Source organism: Marmota flaviventris, chromosome 10, assembly GCF_047511675.1.
Source record: "Marmota flaviventris isolate mMarFla1 chromosome 10, mMarFla1.hap1, whole genome shotgun sequence".
NCBI lineage: Eukaryota > Metazoa > Chordata > Mammalia > Rodentia > Sciuridae > Marmota > Marmota flaviventris.
In genome coordinates, this window is record NC_092507.1 from 17001598 (window position 1) to 17018859 (window position 17262).

At 37.3% G+C, this 17262-nt stretch overlaps 1 protein-coding gene across 3 annotated transcripts in view; it reads right to left on the reverse strand.

Moving 5' to 3' along the window:
• The window catches only part of Hnrnpr (heterogeneous nuclear ribonucleoprotein R), a 35844-nt gene extending 20896 nt beyond the window's left edge, over positions 1-14948 (reverse strand). The window contains exons 1-5 of one of the 3 annotated variants that reach the window (XM_027937441.2): positions 14856-14945; positions 11548-11716; positions 9020-9138; positions 8286-8393; positions 4410-4523 (exon numbers count right to left, since the gene is read on the reverse strand). In XM_027937441.2, coding sequence (XP_027793242.2) covers positions 4410-4523; positions 8286-8393; positions 9020-9138; positions 11548-11704 — 498 coding nt within the window. In that variant the 5' untranslated portion in view covers positions 11705-11716; positions 14856-14945. Of the gene's footprint in view, positions 1-4409; positions 4524-8285; positions 8394-9019; positions 9139-11547; positions 11717-14855 lie in introns of all 3 variants that reach the window. The other 2 variants (XM_027937440.2, XM_027937442.2) reach the window with 2 other exon arrangements.
• Between the last annotated feature and the right edge of the window lie 2314 nt (positions 14949-17262).

Consider the following 17262-nt stretch of genomic DNA (forward strand, 5'->3'; position numbering starts at 1 on the left):
AATCCTCAGTATCACATAAAAATAAAATAAAGAAATTGTGTCCACCTATAAAAAAAAAAAAAAAAAGAACTTATTATAACTGGCATAGTGGCCTAAAGGCTAAGGTGGGAGGTGCACTTGAGCCCAGAAGCTGGAGATCAGCCTGGACAACATAGCAAGACCTTGTCTCAAAAATAAATAAAAAGAATTTATTTTATAGCCATGATCCTCATGTTTATCACATTTATGTTATGGAAATGAATAAAACAGAACTTGTTTCTGTTTTACAATACTAGCTGAATAATATAAAGAGACTATAATTAGGTGAGGGCCTAGGCACACTAAAAAATGCATTTCAAAATCAATACCCATCATCATTCTTGCATATTTCTCAAGACACTTAGCAACAATGTCTGTTAATGAGTGCTCATTTATAGGATTAATTTACAGTATATCTTCTCCAAAGAGAAAATCTCATTAATCCTCTCATCACTTAATTTTAATACCACCACAGTCTCAGGCATTGATCTTAATGTCAAAGTCCTCAATTAAGACCTAAAACATTTTAATGATTGTAACAAAGAACAAAATCCAAAACTTATTATAGAAAAGATGATACTAATTAGAACCAATATTTATTCGATCAGCAACACAATACATTAAACACCTATTTTTCAAAATCAAAACTTTCATTTTCAAAAAAGCTAAGCCAAATCTCATGAAATCTATCTTTATGGGAAGAATATAAGACTTTATATAGGATTTTGTTGTAACAAACTGCTTGACAAGTGTGGCTTAAGCAGGTAATTTAATATAGAAATTTTGCTGCAACAATATTTACTATATGCAATAACAGTTAAAATATAGAAAAATCTATCTTTTTCCTAAAAAGGCAGTGCAATATAAGAAATATCTAAAGCAAAGATAAAGTAAGTCTCCACTGAGTACATTAATGAAACCAATTAAATGGGCTAAAAAAGTACATTTCCATAATTATGAAATAGATATAATCAGCTAATTTTGTGCCAAGTTGGGCACTGTGAAAATGTAAAAGGATTATATAAACTTAATCCTTATTCCTAAGAATTTTATAAGTAGTTGGAGAAACAAGACTAAGATAAATGTAATAACAGGCATACCACATGCTGAATGGTATATACCAGTGATAAATTTTAAACTGCATTCCCCTCTTGAGGGTGTTTCAGGTCATCTTAAAAACAAACAAACAAAAAAATGGGCAGGGTTCATGGTTCAGTGGTGGAGCTCCTGCCTAGCACATGTGAGGCACTGGGTTTGATCCTTAGTACCCACATAAAAATAAATAATAAATAAGATAAAGGTAATGTGAAAAACAAATTAAAAAAGGAGAAGGCAAAGCAGTTCTACTTTTAATCTACTCATTTTATATGCAGGTCTAAAAAGAGAAGGAAAAAAAAAAAACTCTAATACTAAGAACAAATTTTAAAACCATTAGGGCTGGGTTGTGGCTCAGCAGTAGAGCACTTGCCTAGCACATTCGAGGCCCTGAGTTCGATCCTCCCACCACATAAAAATTAAATAAAGGTACTGTGTCCAACTACAACTAAAAACTAAATATTTTTTAAAAAATTAAAACCATTAGGAAAAAAATACATGCTACAGTTCAAGAAAGCTGAACCACATTTCTATATTACTTAAAAAGTATATAAAACAGGAGCTGGGGTTGTGGCTCAGCAGTAGAGCACTCGCCTAGCATGTGTATGTGTGTGTGTGCGGGGGTGTAATATAAATATAAATGTAGATTTCAAAGGATTCATGGCAGAAAACGAAGGTAAAGATGAAGGATGGGAAGGCTTTTAAAGAGGACCAAAGAGAAATAAGACTAAAATATTATTCACTTGTATCCTAGATTTCCAGTGATGACATTTACTCCTGCAAGGAACCTAGATGATTCAGAGTTCCAATTCCAACTCTCTCAATAATCACGAAACATTACATTATATTATAGTAAGTAATGTAAAAGAAATTTTTTGTGTGGTATCCAGGGATGCTCTACCTAGAGCTCCCATCCCCAGACCTTTTATTTATTTTTTTATTTTGAGACAGGGTCTCTCTAAGTTGCCCAGGATGGCCTTGAATTTCTGATCCTCCTTCCTCAGCCTCTGGAGCCACTGGAATTCCAGGTATGTGCAATTGCACCAGTTAAGTACTGTAATTTTTAAAGACACTCAAAATAATATGTAGATGATTTCAGGTATCATTAAAAATAAAGATGCTTAGAATTTCTTTTAATAATTTAAATATTGAGAAATAGAATATTAATTGGAATAATATTAAAAAGGAATTCAAAGTACAAAATCCAATAACCATTCCATACAAAGAGAACACATAACTAGAATTAGGTAACATAGGTCTAATAAGTTATGTTAAACGATGGCATCTTTTTTTTAATACTTTCTTTTTAGATGGTAGTTGAACACAATATATTTATTTTATTCATTTATTTTTATATGGTGCTGAGGATTGAACCCAGCACTCACATGTGCTAGGCGAGCGCTCGTCCACTGAGCCATAACCCCAGCCCCAAATGATGCCATCTTTGCTTTGTCTTCATAACTAGAAATAATTATCTTCATTATTTTTGTTACTTGAAAAGTAAGGTTTAACTTTTGAGAGCATATCATTTAAGTCTTACTAAGGCATTACTGCTTCCTTTAAAGTTACTTAAATGGGAATCAAGATTAAATTTAGGGAGTTAGGATTGTAGCTCAGTGGCTAAGCACTTGCATTGTACTTATGAGGCACTGATCCTCAGCATCACATATAAAGAAACAAACAAACAAAGAAAAAGAAAGAAAGAAAGAAAGGAAGGAAGGAAGGAAGATATTGTGAGCGTCTACAACTTAAAAAAAAAAAAAGAAAAGAGATTAAACTTAAAGCCAGGTGCAGTGGCACACGCATACCTATAATCCCAGCAGTGTAAGAGGCTGAGGCAGTAGGATCACAAGTTTAAAGCCAGCCTCAGCAATTTAACAAGGCCCTAAGGAACTTAGGGAGGTCCTGTCTCACCAAAAAAAAAAAAAAAAAAAGCGGGGGGGGGGGGGGGGGGGGCAGGGAACTCTGGCTCTGGTTTAGTGGTTAAGCACCCCTGGTACCCACTCCCAAAAAAAGAGTACACTTAAAATTTCTTGGAACTCTAGTATATATATATATTATTATGTATATTACTATATGTATAAAAAAAAATATATTATTTTTATGTTAGATAATTATACTTTTTTGCTAATAATAAGACCAGTTAATTATTTAACTCTAATAAATATCTTAATAAAATGATACCAATACCTAAATAACATCGTAAATATTTTTTTTAACACTTATTTTTTAGTTGTAGTTGGACACAATACCTTTATTTTGTTTATTTATTTTTATGTGGTGCTGAGGATTGAACCCAGGGCCTCGCACATGCTAGGCAAGTGCTCTACCGCTGAACTACAACTCCAACCCCACATCTTCAATATTTAACTACTATCACCTAAGAAACACTTTGTTTTAAAGAAAATCCTGAATTTTAAGTTAAAAACTTAAATTTTAAGTTACTTAGAAGTCCATGATTTCAGTATTCTAAGGAAATGACTATCATAAATCTTTCATCAAATATTATATAAAACTATGTTCCTGGCATTCTGCTAGGCACTAAAATATAAGACAATGAAAGAGCTGAAAATGTGACTCAGTGGTAGAACACTTGCCTAGTATGCACAAGACCCGGGTTCAATCCCCAGTACTCCAAAATAAATAGAGACACTGAATCAGAAAAGGTCCATACTATCACAGAGGTTACTTTGGGCAGTTTTCTCCACTTAACAGATTAGAATATAAAGGCATATGGAGAAATTTTTATGAAAGCACAGATGGAACAGGAACTATTTCTTTGTTTAAGTATGGAGTAACATGCTCAATCTTTTTTCTTTGGTTCCATATCCTTCCCTTTTGCAATCTATTCCCATCAATAATGTTTCTCAGTAAATACTAAGTACATTCCACACAATGGGGGAAGGCAAAGAGGCAAGACAAACACAGTTCAAAATTATTGACGCTAAAAAACAAAAACAGGGCCAGAGGTAAAGCTCAGTGGTAGAGAGCATGCTTAGCATGTAAGAGGCCCTGGGTCCAAGGCCCAGCACCAAAAATTCAAAAGAAAAAACAGAAGAAAACAACTACTTCTTCCTTATTATGGTTATTGCTAGTAACATGGTTTAAGCAACCACTTCCAAGAATACATTTTTTTACAAGATGTGTGGGTATCTATATAAAGATTATCCTTGCTAAAAATTATATATATATATATGAATATCCCCAAAGGAATCAAGTATTTTCTCCTATCTTATAGTAGATGGAACAACTAAACAAAATGGAAAGACTGTGGCATACAGCTAAAGAACACTTACCTCTGTTCCAATGCCAGGTTGCACACCAGAGTATACATTGTCTGGTGGAGGACCACCATATTTCCTCTGTCCCGTGGTTACATCCAGAGTATAACCAGTCCTCTCAAGCAAGGCCTAGAAGCAATTACATATGTTTATACTTGAATACATAACTATTCATACATGTATCAATCTATTAATCACTTTCAAAAGGCACCTCAACAAAAAATAATTTTTTTAAATAGGTACCCTAACATCTTAGGATACGTTTGTTTTGCAATACTGGGGATTGAAGCCAGGGACTTATGTACAGTAGGCAAGCACTCTACCATGGAACTACATCCTCCCTTCTTTTTAAATTTTGACAGGGTCTCACTAAATTGTCCGAGCTGGCAGTAAACTTATGATCCCCTCCCTGTTTCCCCAGTAGCTGTTTCCCTAGGCATGTATCACCACACTTGGATTCTTTTCTTAAATTTTATTTTGAGACAGGGTATCACTAAATTGCCCAGGCTGACTTTGAATTTGCAATCCTCCTGTGTCAGCCTCAAGAATAGTGGGATTAGGGCTGGGGTTGTAGCTCAGTGGTAAAGCACCTGCTTACCACATTTGAGGTGCTGGATTCAATCCTCAGTACCACATAAAAATAAAAAATAAAATAAAGGTACTGTGTCCTTCTACAAAAACAAAAAAAAAAAAGAAAGAAAGAAAGAAAAAAAGAATGTCGGAATTACACATTTGTGGCATCACACTATGTATTTATTTTATAGCTAGGTTAAAAAAAAAAATTCAGCCTCTTCCACATTGCCCCCACTTTATTTAACTGTTCCCTTCCATATATTTAATAGAAAGAGTCATAGGCAAATTCAATCTTTAAACACACATCACTTTTCTGTTATAAATGGGAACAGAAAAAAGGGGGCAAGGATTATTAAACTGACATAAACTGACCCCATGCTACCTATTCATATTGATATACTACAATATGAATGAATACAATCTTCATCTTTCACCTTCTATACTTCAATTAAACCATTTTCCTTGGGTTGGGGATGTGGCTCAAGCGGTAGTGCGCTCGCCTGGCATGTGTGCGGCCCGGGTTCGATCCTCAGCACCACATACAAACCAAGATGTTGTGCCGGCCGATAACTAAAAAAAAATAAATATTAAAATTCTCTCTCTCTCTCTCTACCTCTCTCTCTTAAAAAAAAAAAAAAAAAACATTTTCCTTATACACCATTCTTATTTCCACTAGTAACTCTTGTGACTCAAAATGCTCTCTTATCCTTTAAAAATCAGAAGTTCTGCCAGGCATGATTGCACATGCCTGCAATCCCTGCAACACTCCCAAGAGGATTGCAAGTTCCAGGTCAGCCTCAATAACTTAGCAAAAATCTCAGCAACTTAGTGAGACTGTTTTAAAATAAAAAATAAAAAGGAGCCAAGTGCAGTGGCTTACACCTGTAATCCCAGCAGCTTGGGAGACTGCTGAGACAGGAGGATTTCGAGTTCAAAGCCAGCCTCAGCAACGAGGCAGTAGGCAACTCAATGAGACCCTGTCTCTAAATAAAATAAAATTTAAAAAATAGTGCTGAGGATATGGCTCAGTGATTGAGTGCCCGAGTTCAATCCCTGTACCATAAATAAATAGATAGATAGATAGGTAGATTTAAAAATAAATAAATAAAAAAGGGCTGGGGATGAAGCTCAGTAGTGAAGTACCCCTGGTTCCATCCCTAGTACCACTTCCCCTATAAAGTCCTCTCTCATGCAGCTTCTCTCATTTATTATCATGCACATTCCTCTATTGCTACTTTGCACTCTACTGTACTCAAAGTTCCAGTTTAACATTTTGCTTGATGCTTTTGTTTGTTTCATACTTCTGCTGTATTATAAATTCCATAAGATAATTTCCCACACAGTACAGACTTGAAATTTGGTAATTACCAAATAAATACACTCAGGTTTCAAAAAACAAATAAAACTTTGTTTCCTGATTACCAACCTTTCTCACAACGTTATATTAGGTTATCAAGAGGAATCATAGAAGAGAATGTCCTTGCCCTCAAGAAGCTTGTAACATAACTGAATCAACATTCATATGAAATGACTATAGAACAAAGACAAAATGGCAAAAGAAAAAAATGCAATCTACCTAGAAGAATTCTATACTTTTATGTCTTTAAAAGTATATGATTTCAGAGAAACAACAAATTTTAGATATTAAATTCACTGAACTCTGGCATTCTACAGGATTGCATGACTTAGACCTTCCATTCTCCTACCTTTGCCTCAAAGCTCTCTCTCTACTTTTAAACACAGAAATACATGTAATATAAAACACAAGCCTAGGGACTGTGGTTGTAGCTCAGTAGTAGAATGCTTGCCTCGCACATATGGGGCACTGGATTCAATCCTCAGCACCACATAAATAAAAAACAAAATAAAGGTATTGTGTCCATCTATAACTAAAAATAAAAAATAAGTTTTTTTTTTTAAATACAAGCCTAATATGCATACTATAGAAATAACATGTAAATATGTAATATACACCTTACCAAGAACAGCCAGCCAGCTCTAAAGGAAATCATACAGGCCTATTTATGAACACTAATTAGTTACTTTTTTTTCTTTTTTTAGTTGTAGATGGACACAATACCTTTCTTTTGTTTATTTTTTTTAACCTTTGTTTATTTTTTATGTGGTGCCAAGGATCGAACCTAGTGCCTCACGCATACTAGGCAATTGCTCTATCATTGAGCCACAACCCTGGCCCCATGTTTATTTTATTTTTATGTGGTGCTGAGGGTTGAACCCAGTGCCTCACTTGTGTGAGGCAAGTACTCCACCGCTGAGCCACAACCCCAGCCCCATTTTTAATTTTTTTTTAAGACAGACACAATACCTTTGTTTTATTTTTATGTGGTGCTAAGGACCACAGTGCTTCACACATACTAGGCAAATGCTCTACCACTGGGCCACAACCGGGCTCCAAGTTACTTTTTTTTAAAGTAACTTATTACTTCACCTATTTAATTACAATTTTTGTAAAGAATGGGGTTATGCCACTTTAGAGACGTGGGGGGAATACAAAGGAACTCTATATAAATTAGTTACATGGCAGGAACTACAAGTTACATTTCCTATCTAAAACAAACCACTGTAAAACAAACCACTTGTACAAACAACTTTAACATTTTCAACTTTAAATAACTATTTCAAATTTTAAAATCTGAAGCTCAGCCTGGTGGTATACATCTATATCCTACACAGGAGGATCATAAACTCTAGGCCAGCCTGGAAAGCTTATTAAAACACTATCTCAAAAAAGGAGAGTGGAGATTCAGTGCTTGCTTAGCAGATAAGAGGGCCTGGGTTCCATCCCCAGTGCAATAAAGAGGGAGAGAAAAAAAAGTCTGGGTTGGGGAAGTCTATCCCTGCAGCAAGACATCAATATCCATTTAACTAAGGACTTGTTCGGTTTATCTTTCACTAAAAGTCCTATATTTACCTTTCAGAGCATTTAAGTAATAATGCTAATCACTCAATTATAGTCCTTCCTATATTATAGGCACCATTCTAAGTGCTTTACATGTTAATTCATTTAATTCTCAGAACTGAGTTAGGCACAATTACTAGTCCTGTTTTACAAAGATACTGAGATTAAGTGAAAATTCAAGAGGAGGAAACTAGTGGTAACAACATCTCTTTACTAAAAGAAAAGAAACAAAGTGCTTGGGGAAAAAGTGAACCGAAAAACATCACTGGACCAATCCAAGAAGCTATCATCAAAAGCATTAATGAACATGTCACTCGTAGCCAGAAGAACATGGAATGAGGGAGAATCTGAATTAAAGCTTTTCATCAAACATTACAACTATCCAAATCAAGATTTACCTTGATCTTGGCCTCATCAGGTCCCTTTGTGGACTCTTGCACCTTGCTGCCCTGCTTCTCTCTTTGCCTGTAGGTCTTCATAACTCCACATAAAAATGCACTTTTGTTCTAAAACAGGCAAATAATTCAATAAAAAGAATCACCAGGAATCTCTCAAGTGTCAAATATACAATTAAATTTAAATTTCAGAAGACTGAAATTTTAACAAAATATTCATTCATTTAACAAATATTTGCTGAGTGGTTACTATGTGCCCATAACTGGATCAGCCAGCATTAAGACAGTGTAGACCTCATGGAGCTTATCTTCTACACTGGAAAACAGTCTTCCCTTTGTTGATATTTAACTGAATCTGGACTACCTTTGCCAGATGGCTGAAATTATTCCTCCCACCTATGTTATTTCCCTCCGAGATAATAAAACAGTATCAGATAATCCAAAAATGTTAAAAATCTGAGCAATTCAAACATGTAAAAACCTAATAGCAACAATCATCTAACTGTGGCTTCAATTTTAAGTTTTTAAAATAACAAACATACTGTTTTGTTTTATAATTATGCTTCTGAAACCCTTTGCCACAGCTGGTCGTTTTTTTTCCCCCTTACACTTTTTTTTTTTTTTTTTAAAGAAAGCAGTAGTAACAAATGACCACTTTTCCACAGGAAGAAAAGTATGGTAATAGTAAAATTTCAGGTCATTAACTACTCAAAGGTATTTCTGAGTAATGACCTTACCTGAACATGTGATAAGTCACTTTCCTTGAACTGTTGTAGAACAGACAAAGCTCCTTCTTCATTAAATTCCCTGAGAGCATCAATAGCTCTTTCATCAAGATCGACATAAGCTACCAATCCTAAAAATTAAATTAAAAAGGGGTAATATTATTGCAATAAAAGGGGTAAGCTAAATTGTTCTATGGAAGTCTATTAAGAATTGCATATATTATCACTAACTATATTTTTCATTTACATCTATGCATGTATGCAGCTACATAAATACTATGTAGAAAGGTCAAGTACAAATATGGTAATAAAAGATAAAATGTCAACACTATAAACATGAATTTCAATCCACAAAAAAAGAAAAAAAATCCTGAAATCCATTTCCAACTCCCCAAACACTGTAAGACTTGACAGTCTGAAAGTTAAATCTGATGCACATACTGTTCTACAGACTAAGCATTCACATAACAAATTCTGGTTTATGTTAGAATATAAGAATACACTGTATTTCTCAAGGATAAATCTTCAAATTATGTGTTGTTACAGTCATTTACTACATAAGAGATGGAGGAAAACATGAAAACCAATTTTACTTTTTTCCACTCTCCAAAAAATGTCACAGGCTTTTCCTCTCTAACACTAAAGAGAAAATGAAATGCATTTGTTTATCTGAGTGTCTACTTTGCTGCAGTCAGAATGTGGAAAGGCATAATTTTAAACTCTTCTATGCAAGTGCAGCTTGATTAATCAATTCTGAAAGTCGTATTTTAAGGCATTCTTTGTTCTGATACAAGCTGAGATTTAAAAAGTTGCTGTGGCATTCAAAACACTGTCAATAATGATAATCTTTTTCAAATGGCAATAAGAACTTTATGGACTTATAAGTAAACTATACAGGAAATATATGTACTGCATTCTACATATGTACTATATTTAACTGCACACAGAACATCTACTAAGTTTAAAATAAACTTTCTTAATTCTGTTAAGTTTATGGTACTTATTATTCTCTCTATATAAGGAAGCTATTTCAGAATTGATCCAACATAAATGGAAATATTTGACAGATTAAAACCCCCAAGTCCATATGAACTAACATCAAAAGTTGACTCCATTTTGGTAAAGCCAGAAAGAACTTTATTCCATACAGTAAATTTATTTTAAATAAATGTAATGCCACTTGCAAAGTTACTTAAAAAAAATGTTGGGGCTGGGGTTGTAGCTCAGTAATAGAGGGCTTGCCTCGCATGTGTGAGGCACTGGGTTTGATCCTCAGCACCATATAAAAATAAATAAATAAAATAAAGGTTAAAAAAAAAGTGTTGCCATGATCGTTTTAAAAGCTCAAAATGAGCATAAATAAATGGGAGGGTTTTTTTTCACTTGAATATTTCATACCACCACCCAAAGCCACAACTCAGGACACTCATCAATCCATTCTGTCAATCCAATCCTACACCCAAAACATCAGCCTCTTAGCAATAACAAAACACTCTACAGGAGAGCATCTCTAAGCAGATCACTGCCAATTCTCTAAGGCAGAATGTCACAGAAAGTTCCTGAGGACTGATTTTCAAATGGAACCATCACCCAGGAGTCATTTTTATAAGTCATTTTAGTGTCTAAAATTATCCTAAGCTGCCCAGATTTAAATTATTTTTAAGAAGGAAAAAAAAAAAAAAAACAACAGCTATTTGTCTACTGTACTTAAGACACTTTTCTGAGTGAGACAATTCGGTTTTTTTTTCTCTTTCTCTTTACCTCTCCCCAAATCTGGACAGGCACACAAAACACAGAGGAAGAAAGTTTCCATCTATGGCCCCAAAGGAGGAGGACACATTTATTTATGAACAACGCTCCCTAAGGGTAAATATTTCTCTCCCTCTTTGAAACTTCAACCACTTACAACCAACCATATTAAGATGTTCAAATTTGCTTAAGCACTTAACCATGGGACTTCTGGATTAAAAAAAAAAAAAAAGAAAGGAAAAAAAAAAAAACAGCTGTTACAAACCAAACACTTCCAAATTACAGAGAGATGTGGGTTTTTATTCATTTGAAACTAGACAAACCACACACTCTCAAGGAGTCTGACATTTATTATCATTTCAGACAAAACATTCTAACTATTCCTCTTATTATGCCACCTAATCAGACCTAAGCTAATTTAACAATCACTTTTAAGAAGCTAAAAGTAGAAAAGTAAAAGCAAAATGATGACTGATTAAAGTTAAGAAAAAAAATGCAAAATTTAGTATGCTGAAACATACATTTTTAATTGGTGGTAAATCTAAGACAAATTGATGTACTGTTCTGAAACAACTAAGACTGCATATTCAACACTAAGGCGGCTTCAAAATAATAAAATAAGAATATCAAAGTCAAACCCAATATGTCCTCAATGAAGGGAAAGTAACAAATATTCAGCTCTACACAGATCAAAAACAATAAGCATTATTTAACCTTAAAAAACTTATAAAATTCAAAGTGGTTTGCCCTCACTTTCATAACCAGTCAGAAACAAGAAATGCATATTATACCTGTCTGAAATATTTCATCAAGTCTTTCTGCCACCTTCTGTGGGAGGCCTGCCTCTATCAGTGTCTTGTAGTGTTCTGTGTGAGTTACACTGGAAGTATCCATTGGTTCTTCCTCTTCTTTTAACTGTACCGCATTACCATTCACCTGATTAGCCATTTTATTATGCTGCTGGAAAAAATTCAGGAGCTATATTACATTAAGCCAGAAATAACTAGTTTGTAGGACAATGCATGATTTATCTAAACTAATTTGTACACATGCTGCTAATAACCTCTATCCAAAATAATATTTTATGCCTTTTGTGATGTATCTGACCTAAATTTGCAATAATAATCCTGTAAAACTATAGAATATGTACATGAAAGCATTAGATTTTTAAGGAACTTCATGTACGCTAAATTAAATAAAGGCTTAAATTTACTGAAGGTAGAATCGCTGATTAACAAAAGCAGCTGTTATGTCCTGGTGAGCAGATCAACAAATCACCACAAAATCCTAAAAGCCCCTTGGCGCTCAATTCTTATACAGTTTTTAGAAGTTTAGATTAAACACAGAATGAATGCCCACAGACCACTTAATCAAGATTTAAAGACTTCAAATTTTCCTAGCTCTGCTTCAAATACAACATTGGGTGAAATAAGTCCCTGTTGTCTCTAGTTCAACATGCTGATTGGTGGCTTGGGTTTTCTCCACCTCACACAAACAAAAAGCACAACTTTCACATTAATTTTTGTTCTAAGATTAATTTGCTAATCCCATTCACAGATTTAAAAGAAAAAATGACCAAGTTTAAAAGCTAAACAATTGTTTTAAGTCCACATAAAAATAAGTGAGCTACAGTTGAGATTGCTTCTTTAAAAAAAAAAAAAAGTCATGAATATATTGAATTTTTCATATCACTAAAGATGCAAAAACATACTGATGGACAACTAACTTCTTCCAAATAATTTCAACAAACACTATCTAAGATTTCTCAGATTAACCTACCAAAAATCATTTTGTATGTTCAGCCTGTGCGTAATGCTGAAATGGACCAATTCCCTGAAGAGAAAGTCAATAATAAAACCATGCAAGGCCAGTCTCTACAGTGCCTCAAAAGCCAGGGAATTAAAGTGCATTTGTCTATGGCAAAATTATAATGTGATGAAGATAATAGGCAGCAGAATAAAGACACTGCAACACATACTAAAATAAAAGACATGAAGGTGGATCTCAAGAAAATGCCTACGTTTCTTGAAGAAACTCAAGATACTCAATCAGCTACAAAGAAAATACAAGTCTACTAAAAAGCACTAAGACAACGTAAGATAACCACACTTTCAGATTGCTTATCAAACACTGTGCAAATGCACCAGGTGCAGTCACCGGGCTTAAAACAGGTTTTCATTTTAAAATCCACTGATATTTAACTGCAGTTAATGAAAAAGGGAGGAAGACCAAGAAGAGAACGAGGTAATAGAAAGTAGGAAGAAGAAAGGAAAATGTATAAATGTTACTCTGAAAGTGAGATAAATAATATCATGACTTCTCAGGACCACAAAACATTAAGACTTGATAGCCCTGTAATATCTGTATAGACCCAGATTGTGGTTAAACTTTAGGTGGCTGTTTCTCAAGGTAAGCCTCAAATTCTGATGAATTAGCAAAAATGGAAAATTTAAGCCTGGCATACTTTGATCAAGAAACTATTATGTGAGAAGAATATATTTACTAATTAATACAACTTAATTCTATAAAGATGTATCCTAAAATCCAAAATCTCTTTGTGAACTTCATTGTTTGTGAACTTCATTTGGGCCCACCCACACCAAAATACTACCCTTAAGATCATCAGAACTCAAAAAGTTCTCGGTATCACAAGACCCTCACAGCATTGCACCTGGGAATACTATTAGTTACAGATAAGAGGCAAATATTTAACAGAAAAGTTCAATGAACATCTGTTAAAGTGGGTTTTTTTTAATGTGTAAAGCAAAAAGACAAGTCGTGTATTAACTACAAGACAGAAATGTTTGTAACTACCAATTGATTGCAAAGGTAAGACAAGTTGACGTTGAAATTGTTAAAATTTCCCGAATAACTGTGTAAACGTTTTATTAAAAAATTAGATTCCAGAAAATAAAACCTTCAGATCAAGGGGAAAAAAATCTCTCTTCAAGCCAAATACAAAATGCTCATTAAAAGACTTTTATGTCATATGAGACCATTTAAAACTCATGTCAATTCAACACAATGCCACACAGCCAAACCATATTTCTGGATGCAGCAAATATACTAAGGTGACTGTAGTCATTTGACCTAAACATTTTTGCAAAAAGGAGATATTTAAATAAGATTTTAAAAGGGCTGCTGGGACATTTGGGATGTCAGTACTATCTCCTCCCTGACTTTTTCTGAACATCTCTGTTTAGAAAATCCTTCACGTTAAGAGACGGGTTTTAAAAGAACCAACGAAATGAAAACTAACGGTTATCTCATGGCTCAGCAGTGTCAAGCCCTTACCCTACGACTGACTCATGAGACATAAATTCAACCTCTGCGGACAGGAAAAATCTCAAACAGGTAGTGTGGAAGGACCGAACCTTTCAAGAACCTTTAAGACTTTAATTTTTAAATTTTGGCAATACGGTTACTACCGTATAAGAAAAAGAATCGCTTTTCCAATTTGGTGCGCCTATGACATTCTCAGAATTATCCATTTCAGGCACCGCTTGAAGCCTAAGTTTCGCGGCCTCTAGTAGTCATTTTTTCCTTCAAATCTCGGCTCGCAGCATGCAGAACGGGGGAGGGGGAGGCTTCCCACATAAATCGGCCTTTCGCCTTCTGCTCACACAAAAGTTTTCTCCCGGCTCGGGTAACCCTGCGGTCTGCACCCCGCCCTCTGCCCACCCCACCCCCGCAGGCCCGACCCGACTATCGACACATCCCACTGGCGGCCCGGCCGGCCGAGACCAGCAGCTCCGGCTGAGCGAAGCGATGGGGCCGGGCCGCAAGCAGCCGCGGGCGGAGGCGGGAAAAGTGCGGCCGGGCCGGCAGGCCGCGTAGAGAGCAGCGAGCGGGCCGGGCCGAGGGACGGGGACTGGAGGGGCGGGGGAGGCTGAGCGAGGGCGCGGAGGCGCCGCGGAGGGGCTAGGCCCACGGCTGCGCGGCCAGTCGAGGCCGAAGCCGCCCCCAGCCCATCCCCACCCCCACCCCCGGGCCTCGGAGCGCAAATGAAACTGGGGACCAGGCACCAGCCTGGGCCGGGCCAAGTCGGGTTGGACCGGAGCTCCCGGCCCCTCCCCCCACGGGCCGGCGCGAGACTCACCAGGGCAGAGCAGGGGCCGGCGGCCGGGCCCGTGAGAATCAGCGCGAGGCGCTTTGAAAACGACTAGAAATGGCGCGCGCGCCACCCCCTCCCCCCCTCATGGACAGAGATGCGATCCCGGCAGCACGCGGGGTTTCCCGGAACTACTTCCAGGGACTCGGAGCCGCTGGGCAATCACCTCGCGAGGCAGTCTGACAGACAGCTCAGATGGCCAATAGTATCGAGGAAAAGCGGCCCACGCCGGACGGCTCCAAAACCAATCGGTGCATCCGTCAGCTGAGCCAATGAGGATACTCAGCGCCACTGGCTGGGGCGCCTCCGGGGCGGGGGCAGGCACACAAAGGGGTCCGTGGTGAGAACCCCTAATAGTGGTGAGGCTGTAGGGCACCAGGCTCTGGGTGGCCGAGGCTCCTCCCTCTTAGTTGGCTGCCGGTACGAGGCCGAAAATCTAGAGGCGGAGAATTCAGGCCTCGCGCCGCGTGGCCGCCTCCGGCGCCCCGCCCCCTATGGTCAGTACTGGCCAGCTTCGCCGTGGCGCTCCCGCCCAGGTGCCGGTGCAGCTTAGCCCCCGAATCCTCCCTAGCGCCCCAGACACGCCCATCGCCATGCGTTCGGCCCCCTTTCGAGGTCATCCTTTTGGCTCTAGTTAGAACACGAGTTACGTGTCTTATACACTGTGTGTGTGTGTGTGTTTGCTGTAGAGTTTTGCATAGAAAAGCATCCCGTGGAACCATCCGAAAACTGCCTCTTTCCCTCCCTGGGTTCTTTGCGCACGTCTTTGGTGGCAGCTCAGACTTGAGGGAAATCGCTGAAGTGGGCATGACTCGAGAAACGTGTGTCAGAAATTATAAAGCAGGAACCTTTCTCCCACGGGGTTTGGAGCCCGTTAACATCCATAAAGTGGATAGGGTACTTGGGACAGTAAGCTTATCAGTGAAACCAAAAGAACATCCAGACAAGGAAATCTTCCAAAGGGGATTAATTACCGTTATACCTAAACCGATTTCTCACCTTTCACCCCTGATTTATTCCTTGTCCTTGCCTTAGGCCAAATCTAACTCATCCCATAGAAACCCTCCCAACTCACTTCCCTAGTGTGGGCCCTTGCCCTTCTCTCCTAATCCTAATTTGCAGCTCTCCACCCGTATTAAAGAGTTGAGGAGGTCACGTGGTCAGTAGAATTTCCAGATGCACTTGAGGATATTAAGTTTCTCAGATCCCAGAAACCAAAATTTAATTAATACTCTTACTGCTATGGTTTGAACGTGTACTCCAGTTGCACTGGAGCCACGTCGAACATTTATTCAGTGTTGGAAGGTGGGGGCTATAGAAGGTGATTAGGTCTTCTGGATTAATGCTGATTTAAAAAAGGTTTGAAGGGTTGGGGATGTGGCTCAAGTAGTAGCGCGCTTGCCTGGCCTGTGTGAGGGGTTCGATCCTCAGCACCACATAAAAATAAAATTAAGATATTGTCTGTGTCCACCTAAAAAAAAATTAAAAAATAAATATTTTTTTAAAAAAGGCTTGAGGTTGAGTTTGAGGTTGAGTTTGATCGCTTGCTTCTCTGGCACTGACTCTGCCCTTCCACCATGGGATGACACAGCAAGAAGGCCCATTTCAGGTCCCATGCCTTAACTTTGGATTTCTCAGCTTCCAGAACTATAAGAAATTAATATCCATTCTTTAAAATTACCCAGTCTCAGGTATTCCGTCATAGCAATACATAACAGGCTAAGTCATCCACTCTGCACCCAGGACCAATCTCTGGGTGGACTCAATTTTTGTGTCATGGGATGTGAAAATTATAGAAATGCTGAGGTGGGGTGTAGCTTAGTTTTACAGCTGTGCTTAGCATGCAAGAACACCTGTGCTAGATATTGTAATTAAGACAATTCTAACACCCACTGTTGTCTGGGATAAGATTTCAAATATTCTTCCATATAGTTCTCTTTAGTGTATTCCACCCTTTCAGACCATATAGCTTGATTTTTTTTTTTAATTTGGAAAGTATAGTCACCAAAAATAAAATAAAACCATAGACATTCAGAATTCAATACTCCATAAATATTCATTGCATGCCTTCTACATACAAATTATTGTGTTAAGAGTAGGGATAATAAAATGAATCTAACATGATCTCTGTCCTCTTAAAGAGTTTATTCTAGCAGATAAGGTAGAACAAATACAAATAATAAAATAGACTGGTAAGGAGAACTCCAGCTATATCCCTGCTCTTGAAATTAGGTAGCACAGAGGATCACAAGCCTAGGCCACTTAGTGAGACCCCATATCAATATTTTTAAAAAGGACTGGGGAAGTAGCTCAGTTTTAATCCCCAAATCCCAAGTACAAAAAGGAGAGAAATAAAGAAATACAGGTAACAGTACAGCCAGAATCTCCCATAACC